The sequence below is a fragment of the Strix aluco genome, chromosome 1 (assembly GCF_031877795.1).
Source record: "Strix aluco isolate bStrAlu1 chromosome 1, bStrAlu1.hap1, whole genome shotgun sequence".
Lineage (NCBI taxonomy): Eukaryota > Metazoa > Chordata > Aves > Strigiformes > Strigidae > Strix > Strix aluco.
In genome coordinates, this window is record NC_133931.1 from 161,527,630 (window position 1) to 161,552,137 (window position 24,508).

The 24,508-nt window shown below is 40.7% G+C and overlaps 1 protein-coding gene across 5 annotated transcripts in view; it reads right to left on the minus strand.

The window, feature by feature from the left end:
• Nucleotides 1-24,508, minus strand: part of HECW1 (HECT, C2 and WW domain containing E3 ubiquitin protein ligase 1) — a 270,080-nt gene that overhangs the window by 41,354 nt on the left and 204,218 nt on the right. For all 5 annotated transcript variants that reach the window (XM_074843134.1, XM_074843125.1, XM_074843101.1 and 2 more), the window contains 10 exons: nt 21,888-22,015; nt 19,158-19,279; nt 16,133-16,318; nt 15,219-15,353; nt 9,418-9,523; nt 9,118-9,214; nt 7,086-7,169; nt 5,689-5,798; nt 3,407-3,527; nt 1,898-2,011 (listed from right to left, as the gene is read on the minus strand). In XM_074843134.1, the coding sequence (XP_074699235.1) occupies nt 1,898-2,011; nt 3,407-3,527; nt 5,689-5,798; nt 7,086-7,169; nt 9,118-9,214; nt 9,418-9,523; nt 15,219-15,353; nt 16,133-16,318; nt 19,158-19,279; nt 21,888-22,015 (1,203 nt within the window). The remainder of the gene's footprint in view (nt 1-1,897; nt 2,012-3,406; nt 3,528-5,688; nt 5,799-7,085; nt 7,170-9,117; nt 9,215-9,417; nt 9,524-15,218; nt 15,354-16,132; nt 16,319-19,157; nt 19,280-21,887; nt 22,016-24,508) is intronic.

Here is a 24,508-nt window from a genome sequence, read left to right on the forward strand (position 1 = left end):
CTCCCCCGGCTCCAAGTCAGACTCGCCTCTGGCCAAGGCCAAGCCAACTAGCAACGGTGGCTGCACTGCTCCGATAACGTATTTAAGAAGGGGAAGCTGGGAGGAGGAGTTGGAGTTGTGAGGGAGACACCTATGCAAACGCCGAGGTCAGTGGAAGAATGGAGGAGGCAGGTGAGGTGCACCGGAGCAGAGATTCCCCGGCAGCCCCTGGTGAAGCCCATGGTGAGGCAGCTGTGCCCTGCAGCCCATGGTGGTAGCTGTCCACAGTGGAGATGCCCACCTGCAGCCCGTGGAGGACCCCATGCTGGAGCAGGTGGCTGTGACTGAAGAAGCCTTAGACTCTGAGGGAAGCCCACGCTGGAGCTATTTGTTGCTGGGAGGACTGCAATCCACGGGAAGGACCCACGCTGGAGCAGTTCATGAAGAGCTGCAACCCATGGGAGGGAGTCATGTCAGATAAAGTTCACGGAGGACTGTCTCCCGTGAGAGGGACCCCACGCTGGAGCAGAAGAAGAGTGTGAGGAGTCCTCCCCCTGAGGAGGAAGGAGCAGCAGAGACAACAGGTGAACTGTCTGCAACCCCCATCCCCTGCCCCCCTATGCTCTTGACAGGGAGGAGGCAGAGAAATCAGGAGCAAAGCTGAGCCTGGGAAGAAGGGAGGGGTGGGGGGAAGGTGTTTTTAACATGTGGTTGTATTTTTCATTGTCCTACTCTGTTTGATTGTTAAATGAAGTGGTGGTGGTGTTTAAACTCAATTGTTGTTCTTTTTCTTTCCCTAATGAGTCTGTCTTCTGCCAGTGACCATATGAGTGAGTCATCCCTCCCTGTCCTTGTCGCGATCCCTGAGCCTTTTGTTTTATTTTCTCCTTCCCATCCCTGAGGGGGAAGTAGTGAGCGAGCAGCTGTGTGGTGCTCAGTTGCCCTCTGGGCTCAAACCAGGCCAACATGCCACCTCAGAGCTGATAGTGTCAGCAGTTACTGCACATGCTGAGAACTGCCCCAGAGCCTTACTGTTCAGGTACCTTTGGAACTGAAATCCTATCCATGTGTTGTTTTTGGTTTTTTTTTTTTTTTTCCTAAAAGAAACTTTATATGCAAAGCTATTGAAATACAATTTCAAGTCTTTGTTATATGGAACACTAGAAATATGCACAATGGTCTTTCCATTATAAAAGCATGTGGATTAAGCCTCAATTACATTGTAGCTTTTGAGGTGAGCCAGGGTGGCTTTGAAAGGTTCTGTTTAGGTTTGGAAACACAAGATCAGGGGCTGGCTTTAATCATACAAGAATGGCTCATGGATTTGTAAGGCTGGCAGAAAGTCTTCTAAGAAAAGGCCTTCTCAAGAGACTTCTACTGCTTTCAGCTTCCAGTTGGGTGAATTAAACTGTAGGGACTGAAGAGCATTCATGTTTCTCACTTCAGCCAGAAACAAGAAGTCCACATATGGATAACAAATGATCATTAGATGGCATGCAAAGCAAAAATGTTTGAAGCAAAACCAGATCCATTTTGAGGAGTTAGAGCAACAAAAGGGATAAAGGTCTGGTCTCTAATTACAGCCCTAAGACTGATTCAGTGTGTAAACATGGGCCTGTAGTTCAGTTTTGCCTTCCAGCCAGTCAAAATACCTATGGCAACAAGATGACATTAGATTTAACCACTTAAATTGTCACTTTGAGACATCTAGATGGAAGGTGCTACAGGAAAATGAAGCATTACTCCTACTGTTATTTTTAACAAATGTTTGAGCTGATGAAGATGAATCACTTACTCAGAGGCAAAACAAAACCAAAGAAACATTACATAACAATAGAGGCTTAGCCTTAGTCAACTCTGTAAGTGTTTTGCAACATAACAGCTACTTCAAAACTGATAGCATGTAGTGGTTCCCTACCCTTCCTCGCCAACAAACGTGACGTAGAGTTTGTTCCGCTGGAGCTCCTTGCGTGAATATGCCATTACCTGGTTGAAGGTGCCTTCCAGCAAGTGGTCACGTCGTATAATTAACCTGCAAAGGAGGCAGAAATAGAGAGCTAATGATTGAGTCTTGCGTGAGCCTGTGAGGCTGAAGGTAAACAAGAACTGGCAAAGACATTCGTTCTCAGAGAACTTAATAAAGTTGCATCCACTGGTGCATACGCTACTTGACCATTATGGGTTCTCAGTGAGTTGTTTCATTAGGCTTTTCTACATGCCTCAGAGGTGAATTTCTTCACAACGGTGTGATTAGGTTCAAAGTGTTGCTCTACTGCTAAGACTCTCTAACACCCTCTATGTACAAATCTGTACGGTAGAGGGGGCTGTGAGTTTCCTATGTATATGAGGTCACAGCTTTCTCGGATTGGCCCCAAACTCCTCCTGGATTTAATTCAGTGAATGTCCATGGAATTACTGCTTCTGTAGCAGGGTAAGCAAAGGGAGTATCAGCCTCTGTTTATACAACACGCCTCTCACTCCCCTGCCAGTCTCTAAAACAACTTAATGAATAGTACATTTAAACACCATCTGTGCAAGAAATCCTTCTTGTTCATACATTCATGGACATTTTAAGACAGACCTTCTAAAATGTATTTCATGATTGCCTTGAACCCACTTAGCAGGACACCAAAAGGGATAACCAATGGCTAGGACTCCCCAGCTCTGTAAGAATATTTTGATGATGACATTTGCCTGGAATAAATTGCTTGGCTTCATACTTTTTTTTCCACAACAGATGTGATTTGGTAGGAAGCCAACCTGATGCATAAATTCAACCAGATGCCCAGGAAATACCTTAGAAACATACAGTCCTTTGGCCAAGTTGGATAACTAGATCAAGCACAACTAGGTACAGACTCAAAAGCCAACAAGATGTCTGGAAAACAAACTCTACAACCAAGTGACAGGGATCCCCAAAATACATGAAAAGAGGCAGAAATCTCTCTAATTCAAATCTAGGAGGGCTACTAACTACTGAAAGTTAAACCTGAATGTACAGGCTAACTTCTGTAGGGTTATACTCTGGTCCTGAGTTATAGTGATATGTAGATCCAAAGGATTTGGAGTCAAGTCCATCATTACAATGACGTAGCTGTTAATAATCTCTGGTGGACATTTGCCTGAATGGATGGTTTTCCTACTAGCAAATTACAGGTGGGAATACCAACATCCCTGTTAAACAGGTAGGGAATGGGAGTGTAAGAGAATATGAATCTATAAAAAATAAAACTTCTACACAAAAGCCTCTTGAAGGTCACTCTTTTGCATGATATACTAAAATCTTATCTTGCCCTTGATGATTCATGCACAAAATGCAATCTCTGATGTGTTTCCCACTCCCTATCAGTGTCTTCATTCACGCATGATGATAAAAGACAAAGCTACACCATGTTAGACTATTTGAGTGACTTGTCGTAATACTCACTTAATTTTACCTGGACCTTGCCCATACCCTTTGGCTTCAAGTTTTCGATAGAAATTGCGCAGCTTGGCTTCAAAGTCCCTCCTGTATGGAGAAGGTGCTCTTGCACTTGCTCGCTGCAGTCCTGGCGGGAAAATGAACAGCATCCTAAAGTGTAAGGGGCTTTAAATTCTTCCATATCATGCAGCTGATGCTTCCAGATAGAACTGGCTAACAAATGCATTAGGAACTTTTTATAGGTACACAGTGCACTCAGTATTATTCTTGTTCTGCCTGGCATTAATGGAGTTATAAGTTCCTATAATGCAGTGATTGAAATGACTTCCAGGAGCTGTATCTTCTTCACTAAAACAATTGTTAAACTTACCTTGTTTGTGCTTTTGTGTTGTCTCAGCCTTTAACTATGATTGATCTGAATGGAAATTCAAGGATCAGAAAGGCATGAGAAAGACTGACATGCATAACTCCCACTCACAGTCATTGGTATTTAGGTTTCCTTTCCCTTTTGCACTTTGAAGAGATCTCTCTCCTCTGCATTGTATAGATCTCCTTACTTGGCAGGATTAAACCTCTGGAGCTCAAAGCAATGCTTCTCACTGGAGCCTACCACCCTAGCCAAGCTGGGAATCGGGTTTCCCTGTGTTAATCAGACTGTATATTAAACACTTCCAGCTATCAACACAAAACCCTTTTGTGGCATCAAGGATTTCTGTCAGCAAGAAATGCTACATTTTCCTATCATGATTCACACATACAGCAGATTTTTAGCAATTTGGGACCTGCTTTGTTTTGAAGTCTGCATTCTCAAAGTAGCTGATTAGCCCTTTTGTATAAAAACAAGTGCCATATCATAAAAGGCCCAAGAATGGATCCATGAAATCCCATTTCCCTATCTCATTACAGAAGACAATAAAAACAAGCCCTTCTATGAGAAATCTGGCAGAAAATCCTTCACAGGAAGGAAAAAAAAAAGGTAATTATGTTTAGTGGGAGCACAAAGTATTGTGGCTGCCAGGAGGGAAGGACTTTACTAATTGTCTCTGCTGGTAAAACAGAAAGGCCTATTTACATACAGTGCAAAGAGAATCCCTTGCAACACTTCTTCTGTTAGACTTTTTTTCCCCCAGGACATACGAGAATGGCTGTTCTCATGGGCTATGTAACCAGTGGCAGAAATAAGCAAGCACACAATATGTTTCCTGAAATCACAAGAACAGGTAAAGACCAGTGTGCAGTCCTTTTAACATTCTCCTAAGTCATGTTCTCGCCAAATACTTAGATTTTTGCCTTGCAGGAGACTTGCTTATGACCTGTCCTGACGTAGAGGAGGGAAACTGTATTAATAATGGTGTTAAAACTTATTAATGAAAAGAGGACATTCTGACATATCACTGTCCTCCTATAGACAAGGCTTCAGCATTTAACTTCTTCACATCAAAAAACCTTCCAATTTTCCACAGCCATCTCCGAAATTTGAATGCCTCTTGTCCATTAATTTTGTTTGAAACCAGATAATTTGAATGAATGTTTAAAAAGCTCAGCCAAAAATGGATTTCTTCAGATCACATTTCTGTTGATTCTCTCAAAATGGCCACTGGACACAGCCATGCAGTGAGACTGCGGTGGGGGTTGTGTATTTTGGCAAAAGGGAGACATTAGCTCCTCAAATTTCTATAGCATAAACAATAACTACAGAGACATGCCACAGCTGGAAATAACCTTCTCAGACAGCATGTCTTTCTGGAAAATATGTTTCCCGTCAAACCTAAGTTAATGGGCTCAACACGGGAGGTCAGACTAGATGATCAAGATGATCCCCTCAGGTCTTAAAATAGATGAGTCCTGGGAAGAAGAGAAGTCTTTGGAACACCGAGCAGAGGAAACTGAACTTTACAGGAGTACTGGAAGTAGTGCAATGCACTTTTGATTTGGAAGCTGCTCTTTGCTCCTGTCACATAACATGAATGTGCTTCCATGCCAGTGAGTTATGTTTGGAGTGCACCGTTCTCTTATCCTAATCCTTTCTAACTATATAAGAAGCAGGAAAATACCTTCTTCCATATGGGCAATTTCTCATCTCTGTGTTTCAGCTACTGTTAACATTTCAACAGATACATAAGAGCAATGGCAACTGATCCAGCAAAAAAGCAGCTGGGGTCAGATTTGGAGTGGGCACTGGAATTAGCAGGCTGACAGCTGATGCTGGCTCTGAATCTGCCCCTTTGTATTTATTAGGAGAATTACCACAAATGCAAGATTTTGTATTATCTTCCCCATCCCTTTACCTGGAGAATTTTGGGGTGATGAACAGGGTGAGCAGCGAGGAGAGAAACTGTAACCAGGATGGAAGGCAGCCTGCAGTGGTATGTAGGACATAATATCCTCTTCAAAAAGGCTGCATGGAAAAAGTGACAGGGAGAGATTTGGTTCACATTCATCACATGAAGGAATGTAAATATGCAGTATGGTGCAAGTCTGCTGTGGTGATAAGTTTGGGGACATCTCTGAACTCATGGATTCATCAAATCCACAGGTTTCCCAAATCAGGCATGGTCACCAGTAACAACGAAAACCAAAATTAATTTTATTAGATGTTTCATGCTAACACAGTGGCTCAATCTACTGATAGAGAGTAAGGATCTGAGTCTATGCAGTAAACAAGGACAAGTTCAATACATTAGCAGTGAGAAGCAAAGATAGCCACATCTGTCTCCCAAGTTGTTTTTCTTGGGTCATACATTTTCATATACCTCAGCTCTTCCACCATTTGGGTTAAGTTGATGGGAATTTTAGACTAGATGTCAGGAAGTATTTCTTTACAGAACGGGTTATTAGGCAGTGGAATGGGCTGCCCAGGGAGGTGGTGGAGTCCCCATCCCTGGAGGTGTTTAAGAGTAGGGTCGACATGGCGCTGAGAGATATGGTGTAGATGGGAACTGTCAATGTTAGGTTAATGGTTGGACTAGATGATCTTCAGGGTCCTTTCCAACCTAGTTGATTCTGTGATTCTGTGAATAAGCTGTAAACTTCTTGCATTAGGCAGTGCTATATTGCACACCAAAACCACCTGGGTAATGCAACATTTTCCATGTAAGACCAAGGCAATAAAGTAAATCCTTATCTCTGCTGAACAAAAGTAGCTAGAACCTAAAGACCAAATTGAAGTAAAAATTGAAGCCTTATCTATATTACCCAAACAATGCTCACCGCACTGTACACTGAGGTTTCATTAGTGTGACATGGCCCTGCATGTGTGGGCAGCACAGCTGTGGTAAAACCAGCAATTTCATGAGCAGTTACATTATTTACTTGTACTGAAGAAGACAAGTTTTCTCCTTTTTTTTTTTTTTTAAAAAAAAAAAGGAAACAAGAATTTTTCCATTAGCAGGAAACATTTTTACCTGATTCCTTTTTATCTGCTACTTGGTGGTAACAGCTATATTGATTAGAGTTGGCTGGGGATGGAGTTTATTGCACGGATGGAGGCTGCCTTCCAGGAAGTAAGAGTTGACAGATATACTCTGGCTGAATTACTTTGGGTGACTATCAGTAACAATGAATCCTATTCTAATTACAAATGACCTGGAAGATTTAACAATGTTTTCAATTATGCTGAGAAAGAGCCAGCCAGCTTCTCTGGTACCATAAGTAATGAAACGATGCTTTTGATCAAATTGATTACCTCAGCAGAATTACTAAATCTGCATCACAGGACAACTTTTCAAGCCCATGTGTACCCTCTGTCCGAATGTAATGGATCTTCTCCCTGAAACATAATTGACATTATTGAGAAGAAAGAAAAAAAAGAAGAAAACATGCCATTATCAACGCATGAACTATGCAGTTATTATTTCTTGATATTTTGCCAGTTCCTATTTCTCTCCTTACAAAAATGGTAAACATCTTAACTGCCTGATTCATTTTCTAATCTCACTAACAAACTTGCAAAAAATAATTTATTTATATCACCGAGTTTCCTGATCCAAAAGCAAGAGATTTTTATACTATATTTTAGAAAATAGAATGGTTTTTAGTCCTCGAAGCTCATGTGTAGCGCTACAGCTAAGGTCACTGACAGACAGATTTTTTGTTTAAGGCTACAACTAATACACCACCTTTTGTTAACAGAATTTCACATAATACCACTTCCTTTACCTCTGTCGGTTCTATCTGGCAAATAACACTCTACCATATACTTGGTATTAATTGATCACCCAGAGGTTATACAGTACATGTGGAAAATCATACATTTTGTTGTTTAAATAAATGCTAATAAGGAGTGGGAAACATAGGATCCTATCAGCAGATTAGGACGATGGAAGATACAGATCTACACCCCAATCTGTCAGATTGATTCAAGAACATTTATTCTAGTAGCAAGTCAAGGATGTGCTTTAGTAGCTTGCTGGGCGGGGCTGTAGTGTATTGCAGAATCAAGCCCTGTAAGACATGGACATTTGCCTCCTAAGAGTTTGCTTAATACCTGCTGTATGAGATTAGATGGTAGCTTGGGATCACTCCTGACCTAAGGCATAGTCAAAGCAATGACCTGGAGGCGAAGGGCTCAATATCCTGTTACAGATCTCATTATACACTGGCTAAACTGTCTAGTCCTTATCACTAGTCAATTTTGTTCTCTGCTCAAAAGGAGATAAAAGCATCATCTGTTGTCTGAGAAACGAGAATTCAAATTACAGCTGAGAAAAAAAAAAAAGTCTGGAATAATTTGATGGTGAAGACAAAAAATTCTCAGTTACAGAAATGTACATCTTGAATACTAGGAGCATTTTTCATTCTGTCTCCCTCATTTTATTTGAATGTATTAATTCCTCCAGAAAGGAAGTCTAACCCTTATACCCAAAGAACTCTTTGCCTGGGCCTCACAGGTAAAGGATGAGTCAGTAAGGCTATCAGCAGAAACTGCACTGCAGGAGCTTGAAGGTCCTTCCTTTGCTCTTCCTCTCCTCCTTCACCAGTCCCACAAAGCTGCACTTTTTACTGCACAGTACAAACTAAGATGGTGCACACTGGCATTGCTGAGGCTGACAAATGCCAGCTTAGGTTCTTGGCCAAAACAATTAATTTAATGTTTGGAATTAGAATGAGTTTTAATTGTACTGGCTTTTGGTTCTGTTTTTTCTTTTTTTTTAAACCTAATAGGAAAGGAATGGGCATAAGAAAAAGAAAGATACGATTTAATTACTTTGGAAAGGACTACCATTAAGTCGTAAGTGAGAAAGATTAAAGACAGGAGTACAATCTACTCCATAATGTTCCTATTTCTTATAAAATCTAGGGTGACTATGTACCATGGGTGTAAATCCAACCATGAGGTAAAATCCAGGTTCTGCTGAAGTTACTGGGCTTTTGCTGCTGATTTCCATCCAAACAGAATTTTAACTCTATCTTCTGAAAAGCAAAGTGATAATTGTAGGTAAGGACAGAGTTTCTGCTATTCAGTAGTACTTAAAATGGAAATAAGATATGTCACTATTGGCCCATAGTTTTTTTGGTTCTTCTTACTTCTTGGGTGTCTGTGAAAGATAACTATAGTAACTACACAGATTCTGGTGGTCCACACTTACTCTTTAATGGTGACAGTTCCATATGGGGCCCAAGTTCATTCTTTTACTACCGTTACTAGAATTTGGTTTTCCCCACTACAAGAAGTCCTTCCCGGAACTTGGTTTCAGCAGTCTGGAGAAAAGGGGTACCTGAGTGCATGGTTTCTGGCCAAGCTGGGCTGACGCTCCTGCAGCATCTCAAAAATGTTGGGTTGGCGTAGAAATGCAACAATCTTGTCATTGTAAGCTGGAAGAGGAAAAACAAATAATACAGAAGCCTTATTTACCATTGAGGGAGGCTGGTCACGTCACTCTGACTGTGCAGGGGCACACTGACTGCACTGCTAGTGAGGCCCAGGGCAACATGAAGCAGTGCATGTGGTTGATGAGAAGTTCTAAGAAGCATCTTTGTGAGCACTGCTTTGAAAAGAAAAGAGAAACTTGGCTTACCCAGAGGTAATGTCTCGTGATGGTGCTGGTTTCGAATAGCTGTTACGAGACTATTGCCTGGTCTGGCCAACAGAGTAACTCCTCTGTTCCGAGAGACTTCAGAGGCCTACAACATCAGAGGAAAGGGAAAGAATGATCAAAACTGACCATTGGTAGCACATCAGTCAGCAAAAAGGTTTCTCATCTTTACTTCTGTGACCTTCAGGATGGCCCATGATGCTGACTGACCGAAGGGCAGAAAGCCTGCATGAAAATTATAGCTTTATACTTCAGCCAACTTTAAAAAGGCAGGAAATTCTGTGCTTCCAAAGGGAGGGACGCCATTATCCACAGCTATCAAACCTCTTTGATGCTGCAGTATAGGTGCCAGAATTCAGAAGTAAATGCAAGTTAATAAAGGTATTGCAGTGGAGTCCTCTGGTTCAATAAAAATAAAATCTCTGTAGTATCATACAGTCTCTTGTTCTAACAGAACTGCATTTACTTCAAGGTTTTCACAGCAATGTTAATTTGAAAAAAGAAAAAAACCCAGAACACTGCAACATGTTCACTCAGCACTGTTGAAGGGAAATTTAATATTGGAAATAACATGAGGAAGGTATATCTATGGAGATCACAGGACAGAAAAAGGCTGTATCATCGCAAAAGTGGGTTGCCTAACTTGCATAAGCAGAAATAGAAGTTGAATTGTATACACTGAAAAAAGAACATAATCTCAAGATCTGATAAAAAGAGTAGTAAGAAGGCAATTTATCACTACTAAACTGAGGCACTTAAAGAATGCCACTGTCCTAGACACAGTATCTAGTGAAGGGAATAATGTCAGGGGGGCAGATACATTAAAAGGTGGGAAAACACTTAGGTATGAGGATATTAAAAACCATACAGTGAGGTCTGGCAATCTGTCTTCAGTAGGTCATTACTTGCTGGGTAACTCTTTGGGGACTTGTGCAAGCTGAGGGGAACCCACCTCTCTCTCAGTATGTGTTCCTCCAGAATATGGCTGCAGTGAAGCCAACGGAGGAGCACTGCTACAAAATCAGTGTGAGGACACCCTGTATCAGCACAAGGTGTGTTAGGAATTCCAACTGCCATTCCACCGGGCTAATAGCTGTTCCTCTCTCACTGCACAAATTGTAGTACTTGGCAACCACTTCAGGAAGAAATTGCCCCTACTCCAATATTTTAAATGCTTAGCTCTGCGTCCAAGCAAATGGTGCCAACCCATTTGCAGTGGTACAGCCAAACGCCAGGTCTTCCAACTGGATATAAATGAAAACTGAGAAGCTAAATGTGACTGGCAAGTCGCCTTTGGAGCACATAAAGCATAAAATGTTTATATGTAACAAGATACCAGTCAATGCATTTGATACGTGTCAATACACAGGTTAATGAAAAATCTTAACGACTCTAATTAAACATACTGTAATTGAAAACCCAAAACTGCTGTGAAAGTGCATCATGAATGTTTTGCTCCATCATTCAATTATGATTTCACTTGCACCCATTTTATATTGGTATGCATCTGCTGACTACGAGAGAGTAATCCCAGTGTCAGGACAACAGGCAAGCCCGCAGTACTGGACTGATGTGCTAACCTTGGTCCAACTCTTCTCACCTTTAAAAACAGGAAGACCTTTCAAGCAGGTCATACACAATTCACTAAGTCCCTCTGTGCTGTGCTAAACCTTCTGCCTTTGTCTCCCTCTCAAGCCCCCATGGGCCAACTGACACTGCAAGTTTAGCTCAGGCTTAGGCAGCTTTTGCCCTGTGACACAGGCACCATGCGGCCTTTATGGCATTTGCTCTATGCTATGGAAGAAGGAGGAAGCTTAGGTCCTGCATGCACCTTAACATAATAAATTGCACTGCTAATGCTGTGCTTGGATCATGATCTTTACATATTTGTACCTCTAAACAGTTTTTCTCTGGCAACACAACAGGAAAATTCCCAGCTGTCTAATTAACTTCCATTTTGCTAACACTCCTCTTTCCAATCTTTTAGCTAATATAGTACAATTGATTGCTCCAATTCAGTGTTTAATCACAATCGCCTTGTCTGGTTTGACTTTCTAATTTAATCATTTAATTTAGATTAGCACACTATTCTCTAATTACAAAAAAAAAAAAAGTGACCCCTCTAATGATTTAGTGACCTGGTTCACCTAGTGCAGGGTAATCTGACAGATTTATGGCAGGGTTTAACAGCTTTGCAATTGATACTGGGACGCTGCAACCAGAGTGGAAAGTCCAAACTATCACAGGAGCCTTTCAATGATCTAATACTCTTTCCTGGGTTTTATATCACTGCTGGATTTGAGAGGCTCCTGCCTGTTTGAATCCTGCCACTTGCTTGCTGCGGTTTGGATCAGTAAGATTTATATACTGCTATATTCCAGTACCTCCTCTGCTTTTCTTGCTAACCAGAAACTCTTGCCTCTCCATTATGGATGCCTGCTTCTTTCGTCTCTTGGTCTTTAAAATCTCTACCCTGTAATCATATATGTTGCTTTCCACTGCAGATGGAAAGTCCCTTAGAGCGCATGGAAAGTGCTTCTGACCTGTTCTGTTTATAGCAGTGGCAGAAGGAAATGAAGCACTTGGTGACCTATGTTCTTTTAGTTACTGATGGCCAGTACAGCTACCTGGACTTTTCTTTCAAAAATCAGGTAACCGAGAGTAGCATCAGGCAGCGTTTTTTTCCCTGTAAAAGACTGATACCCTTCAAGAAGTGCTTAGTAAAGAATCTGTAGCATTTTTGTCAAATTTATATAGAATAGCATTTAATATCAAGAATCTACTCAGGTGGACATCAAAAACTTTTACAGAGGTCCTTCATTTAGGAGAATACATCGACATGAAGAAAAGCATAAATATTACAGATTAATGGATGCTTTCTTTCTTGGAAGATGGAAATAGAGTACTATTATATGCACAAATAATTTTTTTAAAAACCACAGCCCACCATATAGAGATTAAGGGAAAAAGGGCAGTTTTAATCTCCACTTGGCTTGTTAATGGTTGGGGTAAGCCTTGAATAAAAGTTGGAAAAAGTAAAAAGTTGTTGGAAGCAACAGCCAGCCTTCTATAGAAGCTGTGTAATTGCTATTTCTGTTCTCTACCGAGAATGAATTTTAAATGTCATAAAACAAAGAAAACTGCCATATTTGAGAAAGCGTATTTTTATGTTCCAATTTCATGAGGGAGTTTTAAAAGTACATTTGAAATACTAAAAATCAATTCTTTATTAGCATTGCAAGGTATTCTGTTCAATGCCACCGATTATTAGGCAGGAATCAAGGCCACATTTTGATAAGCCAAAAGGATTTAGAAGATTCATGGATGTCATGGAAGGGAGGGCAGCAGATCACTGTTTTTATGTCAACACCACAGCCTATTCACTGCACTGCCCCAGGCAGAGAGCTTGGAAACTTGGTGACTAAGACAAAACTGGCTTTTGCCCTATGTTTTGGCCTGAAAGTATGAAGAAATGGAGACCCAATGCCCACATAATCTTTAGCTCCTGTGGTTCCTATTAGTTCCTATTCTCACTGAATTTTACCCTTGCATTATTTTGATTGAATTGGCTTGGCTTTTACTACCAAAACTTAGTTCTTGTAATGCCTGTCCTCTCCTAGATTGAACACAACTTTCTATTAATTTTCTAAGAATTCCAGACATTACATTGGCTTTTTTGTCCGCTGTTGAGATCACAGTTTCTTAGAACCATAGTCATTTCTTTATGGTGACTCGGATAAGAGCCATCACTGAGTGTGTGAAGCTGGGGTATTTCTTTTTTCCCCACTTTGGGCTCATCTGCCTATGGCTTTTGTCTGCTCCTTCTTCCATTGATCACTCATTGTCATGAAGTCCCTGGGAAGTCTACACTCTGGCAACTCGTTTTGGCACTTGGGCAGGACGTCAGGTGTGTGCACCAAGGCAGGGGGTAGAGCTTTTCCTCTCATTACCCCAGCTCTTTCCTATACCTGCTCTGGCACCCACTAACAATCATGACTGAAGCTGCGCTGTTCTGCTCTCCTCCAGGCTCGTCTGACATCTGTACATACTGTTCAAAACTGGTGGTTGTCTTTCTTGGTCCTTCATACTGTCCTGGTGACAGATTCCAGAGCCCACACCACCTGCTCAGCAAAGAAACCAGCTGGACTGCAGACAGCTGACACATGGCCAGGACAAAGCCCCAAGTGTGTCCCTACAGACATGATTTATAGGACAAAAGCACATCCAAACATACTTGGAAGAAGTGGCATGGAATGTGCAGCTCTTAATAAATGGGCTGAGTTGCAAAGGGTTGAATCTTTTCCTTGTAAATGGTGGGCTTTTAGGCACCAATCCAAAGTCCTTGGAAATCAATGGGAGTCCTTCCAGTGGAGCAGCAGATACTTCCAGAGGGGGAGCTACTGACTACGACAAGGGTGCAGAAGCACTGTGGGACCCGGGCCACAGAGACTGTGAGATGAAGGTGCCAGACTGATGGCTCCCAAGACAGAAGGCCCCGTTTCATTGGCTGATCATGCCAGATCAGTGGCTTCAATGAACAGTTTCCCCAGAGAATCAGTACTCAGAAGTATTCAATGCTTTTCACTCTCTTTCCTGTACTTGATATTTTGGGTTTATTGCAAATTGTTCTTTGCCAGCCTTGCCCAACACTTGCAGGACCAAGTCTATTTTTTGGGCTAGGTCATCTGAGTTGCTCAGTGGTGTTTCTGTCCCTGACAAGGTGAATTTGTAAGCAAGCCCCAAGGCAAGCATGGGCTCAAATACAAATCATCATTCAGGTGACTTTCACATTCAAATCAATAATTCAGTCACAACAGCAACACTAAACTGCAGGCTGTTGGCAGAGGGAAGTTGCTAAGTTGGTGGGAAGATATGATTGAAACAAATCCATTGATACGCTTCTGTCTTCAGAAAGTATGTTGCCATATTCACCCAAGATGGGGAAAAACTACCCAAGCTACTCATATGCCTGGTCTTCCTTTGGTCCTGAATTACTGACCTCATTAGTCAGTCCTCACCAAGTCAGCTCCTGAACCCAACCCCATTTGGCAGTGAGGGGCGTTCAGACTGGTCCTGCTGCAATAAATTTTGTTAATTTCAAAAGCGTTTTTCTGGAAGAGGAAGATCCTTTGGCCATAATTCATCTCTGCTCCTATTCAGCTTCAGTCTTTACAAATCTTCAACTGTATGGATTTGCCATATGACGAATCTGATTGCTGGTACATTTTCCTCCTTAAATCGACAATACAAACCCAGGATTTATGCTTCTATCGATCCTGCCCATGGCCCTCAGTGATAAAAATCATCCTCAAGAAACACAGGAAAGATGTTTAATGTGATTGAAAGCTACGGAAGCAAACCTCAACATACATTATCACACTACTGCTAGAGAGTATATCTTTTCAGAGCACAGTGTCACAGTGGGGAGTAAAGAAACATATGAGGCCGCTGAAGTATCAGGCTATAAAAATAATGTAGGACTTGACTTTACTAAAGCAAGACTAGGATGTCAAATATGGATTCTTCTTTTAAGATGTATTTTGTCATCATTTCACTTTGGTTATTTAGTTTTACTTGTTTATTATTTTATTCTGAAAATATCAACCTTTTATTACCAGCAAGCTCTGAGGTAAACCCTTCAAAAAGAAAAAAATCCTTTATTTCCTTTGGAAGATAAAAATCCACAAGACAGTCTGTTTAAATGCATTTTAAAGATAAGAAACGCTTTTAATTCTACAGAAGATTGCTGTCAAAAGTAACTGTATTGATACTAGCCCAGTTACCTCTCCAGCGCTGTAGCTACGAAGTCGCTGAAGATGTTGCCTGTGAGTCAGGTGATTGGGGAGACGACCATTCTGCAGCGGGATCCTGGGATCTATGAAAGTGGTAGCACGGCTATTGTGGTCAACGAAGAAAGACTGAAACACACAAGAACAACGTTTGTAAGAAGACTGCCAACACTGTGATGTTTCCCAGGGCGGTGGTGGAGTCCCCATCCCTGGAGGGGTTTAAGAGTCGGGTTGACCCAGCGCTGAGGGATCTGGTGGAGTTGAAAATGGTCAGTGTGAGGTTAATGGTTGGACTGGATGATCTTCAAGGTCTTTTCCAACCTAGATGATTCTGTGTTTCTGTTATTGTGGGATTGTTAGGTGAAAATCACTAGCAATTGTGTGTCAGAAATACCCTGATAGGTACCGTCCATGGAAGATTAGGCAAACAACAAGACTTTCTTAGCTGAAGCTAGAATAGCTCTTGGAAAATACCCAAAGCTTTGTAGGTCAAAATCATGTGTAAAGGCCATGAAGTAAGCAAGACAGAACAGAACAGAATTACTGGGGAACACCACTTTAGCCACTTGTGGTGGTACCACAAGTCACTCAGCAAAGCTTCACTGGAGGCAGAGACACTAGGCCAGATTTTGCAGTCATGACAGATCTAAATTCTGACTTAAACTTTTTTGCTAGTCCAATGCTGCCTTGGGTATGGCGTGATATGGTGTGAAAGCTAGAGGGTTACCACTATGCTTCAAAACATTTGTTCCTGAAGCTTTTTTCTGCTTCTAAAATAACTCGGCTTGCTACTTGTGTTGTTTAAACCAAACTTTCACCAATTTTGAATAAGAAGGAAGAAACCTTTAGTGATCATGTAGCCTGATGTGCTATGTTCAACAAGTGATTAGTTTTGTTGGCGCCCTTACCTTGCCTTGCTGGTCAGTTTTTATCTCCCAGCCACGAGGAAGCTCCAGTCGGGTATCAGCAAACATATTGATAAAATTTACCAGGTCTCTGTTGTGCTGATAGCGCTCAAAATTACGAGCATCTCTACGGATCTTCAGAATCATGTGCTTCAAGCAGGTACTGTTAGTGAAGACTCGATAGGCACTCTATGAGATGGAAAACAAAAGTGAGAAAACCAGTTCTGATGTCAAAAAAATGTATTTGGTTATTTCATGGGACGTATGCCCAAAGAACTGAAGCAAATCCTGTTAGAGTCAAGAATAATTTCCATCTCAATGTTTTGATTTTAATGAGTACTTTACATGAACACCTAGAATTAAGAAATACAATCTGGAAAGGGAAACATCCCACACATTACGCACAGTTAGTTTGTGCATAAACTGCCTTTGTAACACACTCCAAAAAGATGGTCAGCTAAAACACCACACACTCAAGATGGATGTAGCTGTGCCTATTTCATTGCTTTCACTGGTCAACAGGAACACTGCTTGTGTGACTGGATGATGCCAGTGAGGTGCAAGGACAGCTGTGAACAAGTATTTATGCTATAATTCAAATTAAGATGCATGTGGTAGGATTCATGAACTTAAGAGGACTGCAGTGCGGATGTCTACATCTAAGCTTGCTACCTTATTTATGGTCACTTTATAGCCACAGGACAGAAACAGACACTTTCAATTGTCTATTTTTGGAAGATATGGACCATTTCCTGGAACTAAATATTTGTTTCTGCAATGACTGCAAAGCGTGTCAGATGGAGACGCTTTCATGAGTCAGATGAACACCACCCCTCAGGCAGCTCGTTGTATCTCAGTGGGCATTAAATACACCTCTTAGAGGAACTTGCCCTCTGAGGTGTAGTTGCCCTCTTGCAGTTCTGAGTGAGATAGTGCTGATCTGGTTGCAGAATAGGGGCCAAAGTGAACTATATTTGTTGCCACTGTATTTAATGACAGAGCACTGCAAAACACAGTTGTGGTGACAACACTTTTTCTCATCCACAGGCTACTCTTGGGATCTTTTACTTCAGGGAAAAAGCTCCTGAAGACAGGGTAGGAAACTTTAGAAAAATCTGCAACCCTTCTGAGCATTTCACTAGAGAGAAAATGAGTGCAGTGGTTCTGCTGGTCAGCCCAAATGATTTAATCACTCACTAGAGTAATAAAGGATCACTGGAGGACTCGCGTCTCCAGTGAAGTGAGTCCCAGTGTGAGCACCTGTAATCTGTCCAGAGAATCTGACCCAACAGCTTTGAATTGTCAATTTCTGTGTTCTTTTAATGCATTTTATCCACTATAATACAATAAAACATTTACAAGTATTATCTTTATTATGTAAGGATTTATTGTGGTGGCAGTGCTGAGAAGAGAATACTCCCTGCAGCACAGGGTCCCTAATTATGGCAAGGGTTGGTAAATGTTATGAAATCACAGAGATATGATCTCTGCCCTGAAGATATGACCTGGTTATAACCCAGGAAAGCTTCATGGTCACAAATTGCTAAGATCCCAGCCTACTCCATGGTAGAAGTTGTATTTTGATCTGAAGTGTGATCAGTGATTGTCTGAGTATCTCTTAGTTGTACTAGGGAAACAAAAAATGTAGTTTTATCCCTCAATGGAAATAAAGTATATGAAAAATGTGAGCCTTTCTCTTTTAATTCCAACTGCCGGATTTTCCAATCCCAACTTCACTGGCATAATTAATAGCTTGAAACTTTAATAGGGGCTTGTGGTTAAAATATTACAACCATGTTAAGCCAGAAGTTATGTGGGCCATTATTTCTGTACAAGTGGAATCTGTATGACCATTTGACAGACATTTCAATAGATTATTCTGGCTCTCATATTAGAGACAACTTTATAAGCTCAAACTGAAGGCCTCTCTTGGCTTTTTTTATTTCAGAGAGGAATAAAATTGGGATTCAGTCTCTTGTGAGCTGTTCCGTACACCACCACGGAAGCAGTTGCTCATTTTGCAAACAACTATGCCGAATGAAAATGATATTGCTCTCAGGTATAAATCATCATATATCACCCTGTCAATGGAAGAAATTATGGGCACTCCATAACCTAGCTCAGGTAATGTCAGATGAGTTAACATATCCCTTCCTCTGCAGGGTTTCATGGGCAGTAATCTCTGGCAGATGCTTGGAGGTGGACAGCTGGCTTCAACCCACAAAGCACCACAGCCAAAACTTGATGTTTGTGGTTAGCTAAAGACCTGTGCTGAGGCAACTCCTGAAGTGTTTTCTTTTCCTTTCACAAAGAAAGGTCATCTCTACCCAGAAATGGATTACTTTCCAAATATTCAGAAGTCATGTGCAGATGTCTAGCTGAACTACATTCAAGATATGGGAAATGGAGACTGCATCTCCTGCATCTCCTATCTCCTTCCTCCTGGTTGACCTATCATTACATTTTTTTCCACTCCACACCAGGTTTGCAAGGAAACATGCAGATTTATTGCATTAATGGAAAAAAAAACCATTCATTTTCATTCTTGTTTTTTCCAAAATAGCTACACTGACTCAAATCCGTATTTCTTCCACTGCATTATACCCACCTGGTTCTTGGGAGTGCAAACTGCAAGAGTTAATAATTTTTTCCCTCTATTTCCCTGAGACTTGATGGCATCTCAGTAAGATTTCTTGGGAACATGGCTCAAAAGGCAACAACCTCACTGCCTGCAGCCACAGAGAACAGAATCAACCAAACCAAAACCAAGAGTTGCTGCTTATTCTGGAAGGATGACATTAATGAACTTCTCTGTATCAGGGAATTCCTTGTGTGAGGCAGAATCCCAGCAAGAGTCTCCTTAGAACAGCTTGCCTGTACTATCCCCAACCTGGTCTAGTGCTCAGAAAGGACAACTGAGCCCCGAGTCACGCAATTCAAATTCACTGTGCATTCCTCCCAGAGGCCTGGGGCACAGCATTTGGATTCAGAAATCAGTAGTGTGAGAGACCAAATCATAATTACTCACATAATTTGCATGCAGCACAGTGAAGAACTCCGGATTGGTGATGAACTTCACAGCTGGAGACTGCAGCAACAAGGTGATTTTTTGAGAATTCACAGGAGAAAGAGAACCTTCTCTCCTAATCTCTGGACAGAAAAAGAAAAGCAGCAAAATCTTATTAACGTAGTGGCAAGCACAGTCTTATTATTTAACCTTTAATGAACGTCTGCAAAAGTGACGGTATAAAAAAGTCACCATCCTGCCCAATGCACCTACCTTCTTTGTGTTTCCAAGACAAGCCTGCTGGCAAACTGGTAGATGTTCTCCTTATGATTAGTGGTGCAGTGCTTACAGCAGCAGGGCAGGAGCTGGACGCTTTTCTGTACTGTATGTTATAAAACTCTGTGTCATATCTACTGCTGTGTCTAAATATTAATGTGACTGCAACAGTTCTTACCAGCTGAGGATTTGGTTCAACACTGTCACCCAGGTCCTGACTAGCTCCCCCCACTGCTGATTTTAGAGAGATCTGATTTCCCCATCCAGCTTGAGGGGTTCACCAGCAGAAAGCATTTGGTAGCAGGACGGGGTTAAGGAAGCCCCCTCACACTCACATCCATGTTGGTGCTGCAAAGCGTTGTCCTTTACTTGTAATTGCATTATTTTTGGCAAGTCCATGGTTCTGGGGACTTGTATGGTACAGAAAACGCTGCAGAGATGGGAACTCCTTGACCTTTTACAGCCACCAGAAAAATGCTTCCTACCATGGAATTATGGCTTGAGTGTGAAGTTCTGGCATTTTCAAATACAAGCCAACTTTTATTTGCAGTCCAAAGAAACTGGATGTCATCAACAGAATAAATATAGATGTCCATTTTTTTCTTATTGATTATAACTTTTTTTTTTCCTTCCTGCTAGACACATCATATTATTTCATCCACTTAAAACTCCAGACTGGATCCATCACTGGAGTTAAATTGATTTACATTGGCTTAGAATCTGGATTAATGTGCCTAAATTGTATTCCTTCTGACATTTTTCATTTAAATTAAAAGACAAATAGCAAATATATCATACTGCAGCTTCTTCTTATTCTAGTGTGGTTTACATCAACCTTGACCTTTTACTTCTTGGCATTTTACACAATATTGACTTTTTATCCTAAAAGCAAAGCAATTATCTATAGCAGAAACCATTTCCTAATCACGTAAGATGACATATATCATACTCATTACCTCTTTGGGGTTAAAACAAAAAAGTGAATGTTACATAACTGACCTAAATACTTACTGGTAGCAATTCCTATTAAATTACTATTTTATTATGTAGGCTATGACAGTAAATGATGATACATATTACAAGTAATGACTACATTAGCTCTAATTTAAATACTAGTAATACAACGTGTAACTCATTTCCATTTCAGCTGCTAATTGAGAGGACTGGGTTCTAGCTATAAGATCCAGTGTAGGTAAAAGGCTCCTATAAATTACAATATAAAGGATTGCAAGGAAGCTTTGAATATCAAACATTAAACACTCTTGGCCAAAATTGATTTTCAAGCTAAAAACACCTAATGGATCAGGAAAACAAACAGGCAAAACTGAGTATTTTTCTTAACTTGTAATAAAAAACCTAAGTTCACTCTTTCGCTGTGCAATTCTTCCCATTCAAAATGCAACATTAAGAAAATTCAAGCAGACATTGTGTTGCTTCTTTCCTTTTGCCAATGCTGTTTACAGAGGGACAGCAAAAGGATGGCAAGAATTCAGATTTACTTCCAGCAGACAACACAGAACACAAACTTAGGTGGAGGTAAGAATGATTGAGAGGAAGAGAACTGGCCGTTCATTTTGGTGGTGCAAGTTCTCAAACAAAGCAGACAGTTATTTTTGCATGTCCAGAAGTTGCATAGTGGGCACTAGTCTGATTGCTGGTGTTTCTTAGCTGAAACGAACACTTAGGCTGTAGTTTCTCAAATGTTTTAAGTAAACAGAGTATGACCACCACCAAAAAGAATAGAAGAGTTCCCTGCCATCCCATCCTGTCCTGGGTACACATTCTCCTCTCCTCCTTTGTAGTGACACTCATTCTTGTCTGGTCATCTAAAGAGCCAGATGAAAGAATCAACCTGGCTGTAAACAACAATAAGTACAACAACAAGGTTATTTTTCAGGCAGATCAGTTCTCTGCTCTGGTATGGGGTCCTGTCACATGAGTTAGTGATGAGCAAAAAGACAGCTGTGCCTCCTCCAGAGGCAGCCCACACTTAGATCAGCTCATAGCTATCACAAAATTGCAGCTTTAAAAACACAAGTATTTCATACTCGATGCCAGGGCCACTGCAGGTGTGACCACACGGGTGATGTGGCAGCACAGAAGCCATGCCCTGAGAGAAAAAACTGCAATGCCCCAAGATAAAAATCACACTGCAGCAAAAATAAGACAGCACTGTTCTTCAACTACTAAGGTGAATAAAAAACAGATGCCTTTTCCTTCTTAATTTCAAATAGCCCTTTACTAAAGTAAAAATGCTTTGTCTGTCTTAGTAGTTGTTAAAAAAGAACTGAGGCCCTTTGTATCTACCTTTGTACCTGTAGCTTCAGGTCTAAAACCTGTAGCTTCAAGTCTAAACCTCTTTTCTTTAACTAATTTTTGCAACCCAGTATAATAAAGTTCCAGTCTCCCGTGGACACGCAGATTTCCCCAGAACTGAATGGCACTGAACATGCCACTCAATAGCTTTCCCCATACCTGAGCTTGGCTGGGAAGGCTCTGCCTCAGAGTCGCTTCCTCCTCCAGTGGGAACTCTCTCCACCCTGTTTACTACAGCATCATCTTCAGTCCGCTCTGTTGCAATAGTTCGCTGGATATTTTGGTATCTACATATATTCAGAAAAAGGAACAACATGCTTTAGTTTATAGAAGAGCTTTCTGGTGCTTTCTACCTTAACAATCAGCACTGGTTTTGAATTATTCCCATACTTCTATCTTCAGCACATGACAGTGTAAGAGCACACCCAACTCTTCTCCTTCAACTGATGGAGCTCCTCACACTTGGGCCAACCATTACTCTTTCAAATATGGCATTTTGCACTGACTAACAAATAGCTACGAAGGGTGCAAAGCAAGGAATGCTCAAAGGTCAAATTTACACAGGTATTTAGGCTACACGTTGCTACTAGGCTTTCCTTTACAACATCTGGACACCTGGAAACTAAAACTACTGGTGGATCATGGTTCCCCCTGTCATTTAGTCTTATGGCAGCATAAGCAATGAAGTAAGGATCAATCCTGTGATGCACTGAGTACCCTTCGGTCTTTCTTATTACCTTATTGGATGCACATGCTCAACCCTAAAAAGGTAAAGGCTATTAAGAGTGTTCACAAAATATTTATTACAATACTGCACTGCCAACAGTTGGGAACACTTCCATTTTAGTAGGCAATATGGAATGTAAACTAGTAGGTGGTGTGACCTCAAGGAGCTACAATCTAATCGATATGACAGCCACAGAAGAGTACAATAGGATGTAACACATCGGCTGAATGAACAGTATGAGGATGCAAGTGTTGTGTCCATTTTTGGAAATCAGTGGGATTGGGCATTTAGCTTGGGTGGTGACTAATTGCAGAGCAAGGAAGAGGAAAGAATATAGAGATAAGCAAACAACAGTGAGGAGGACAACAGAAGAAAATCCTGAATAAAAACCTGCAAATGCCTTAAAAAAAACCCTGTGTCATTTCCATACTAATCATGGAACTAATTGCCACATAAATTGATGTCAATGGGACTGATAATGGTCAGGGGATGAGCCCAATCCTGAATACTTTACCAGATCAGGAATAAAGTATATACCTGGTTTTGGAAGTAGCCTACTGTGTTTTGAATTTGCACTACACAAAACAAATTCTAGTTAACTTGTTCACTCATATAGACAGATGAGTAAGATGACAGTTCAAGATTTCTTTGGTTCTACTGTCAAGCTATGAATATGCCTTATGTACTGAATAAAAAAATGTATTTTATATACAGAGAGAGAAAGAAAAGAAAAAGAAAGCATAAGGAGAAAGAGAAAGAAAGAAGCAGAAAGAGAAAGAGAAGGAAGGAAAGAAAATAGGTTCTCTCAATTAATTATTATAATATTTAAATTAGCTTTTACTCCACCCCAATTTTTTTAATTTCTGCATTGCTTTTCCATATGTATATAAACCAGGATGGCCTTACTGCCTGCATTTAACCTGATTCAGCATTGTTCATCTCCATTTTCCTCTTTTTTCTTTCCTCATCTCAAGTTCTGACTTCCAAATTTTACTTACTTTCTCTCCCTTTATTTGTTAAGGCACACTTTATTCCAAATTTGAAGTTAGTCAGGAGTTAGTTCCTCAAAGTGACACGGGATCATTAAAGATAAGCAGGTAGGATTTGGCTTTTACATCTCTCAACAAACATCTCCAGTAGCTCACTCTAACACAATCTTGGGCAGAAGGGCTGGAGATAATTATGAAAAATAATTAAAGTTTTAATAGATTTATGCTTTCACAGTACTATGTGTGTCCCCCAGTACTCAAAGTCATTTGAAACTACATTTAGTGTGTATTTTGACAGTTTAAGTAAACATACATCTTTTCAAGGAAAATCTGATAGTAGGTTTTTCAACGGCATGAATTTACTGCAGTTTTAAACCCTCTGTTTTAGAAGTACATTTCACATTTATTCACTTGACTGCAGGCAATTGAATGAACTTTCCATTCCAGTACTGGAGGAGTTTTACAACACCCACATGCAACAGAAAAGGTAGGGGAAAAAAAAAAAAAAAGTTCATATAATCAAGGGATATAAACACACTTATAAAAAAACCTTGTAGCTTCAATTTAATTAGATGGTAGAAAATCCCTGTTGGCAAACCTTAAAGAATAACACTAACTGTATGCCAACAAAAGGCTATGTTTTTCTTTTGGGTCTCAATACTATAAAATCATCTTATATAAATACCAGAAAATGCCAAAGTAATTGGAGAAAACACTGAAAGTGCAAAAGTTATGGGAATGCCTCTGGAAATGTCAGTCTCCTTCCAAAGTGATTTGTCAAAGAAATGGATGTTTAGAAATACCACACTGTGGCTGTCTTACCTATTACAGTTATAATTTCTCATGTTACTTCTTACTTTTTAAATTAGTGCAAAGACAAGTCCAGATATACATATGCTGCAAAGCATCTTTCCAACAGAGCTTGAACAACAGGGGCTCTTATCTGCTTTGCTAACAAGTAAGCAAGTCAGGTAGTGCTATAGAAAATGAGCAAGAGTCTTTAAAATAAGAGGTACAGATGTCTCTGGAGTTTGCCCAACACCTGGATTCCAGTTTTGCGTTCC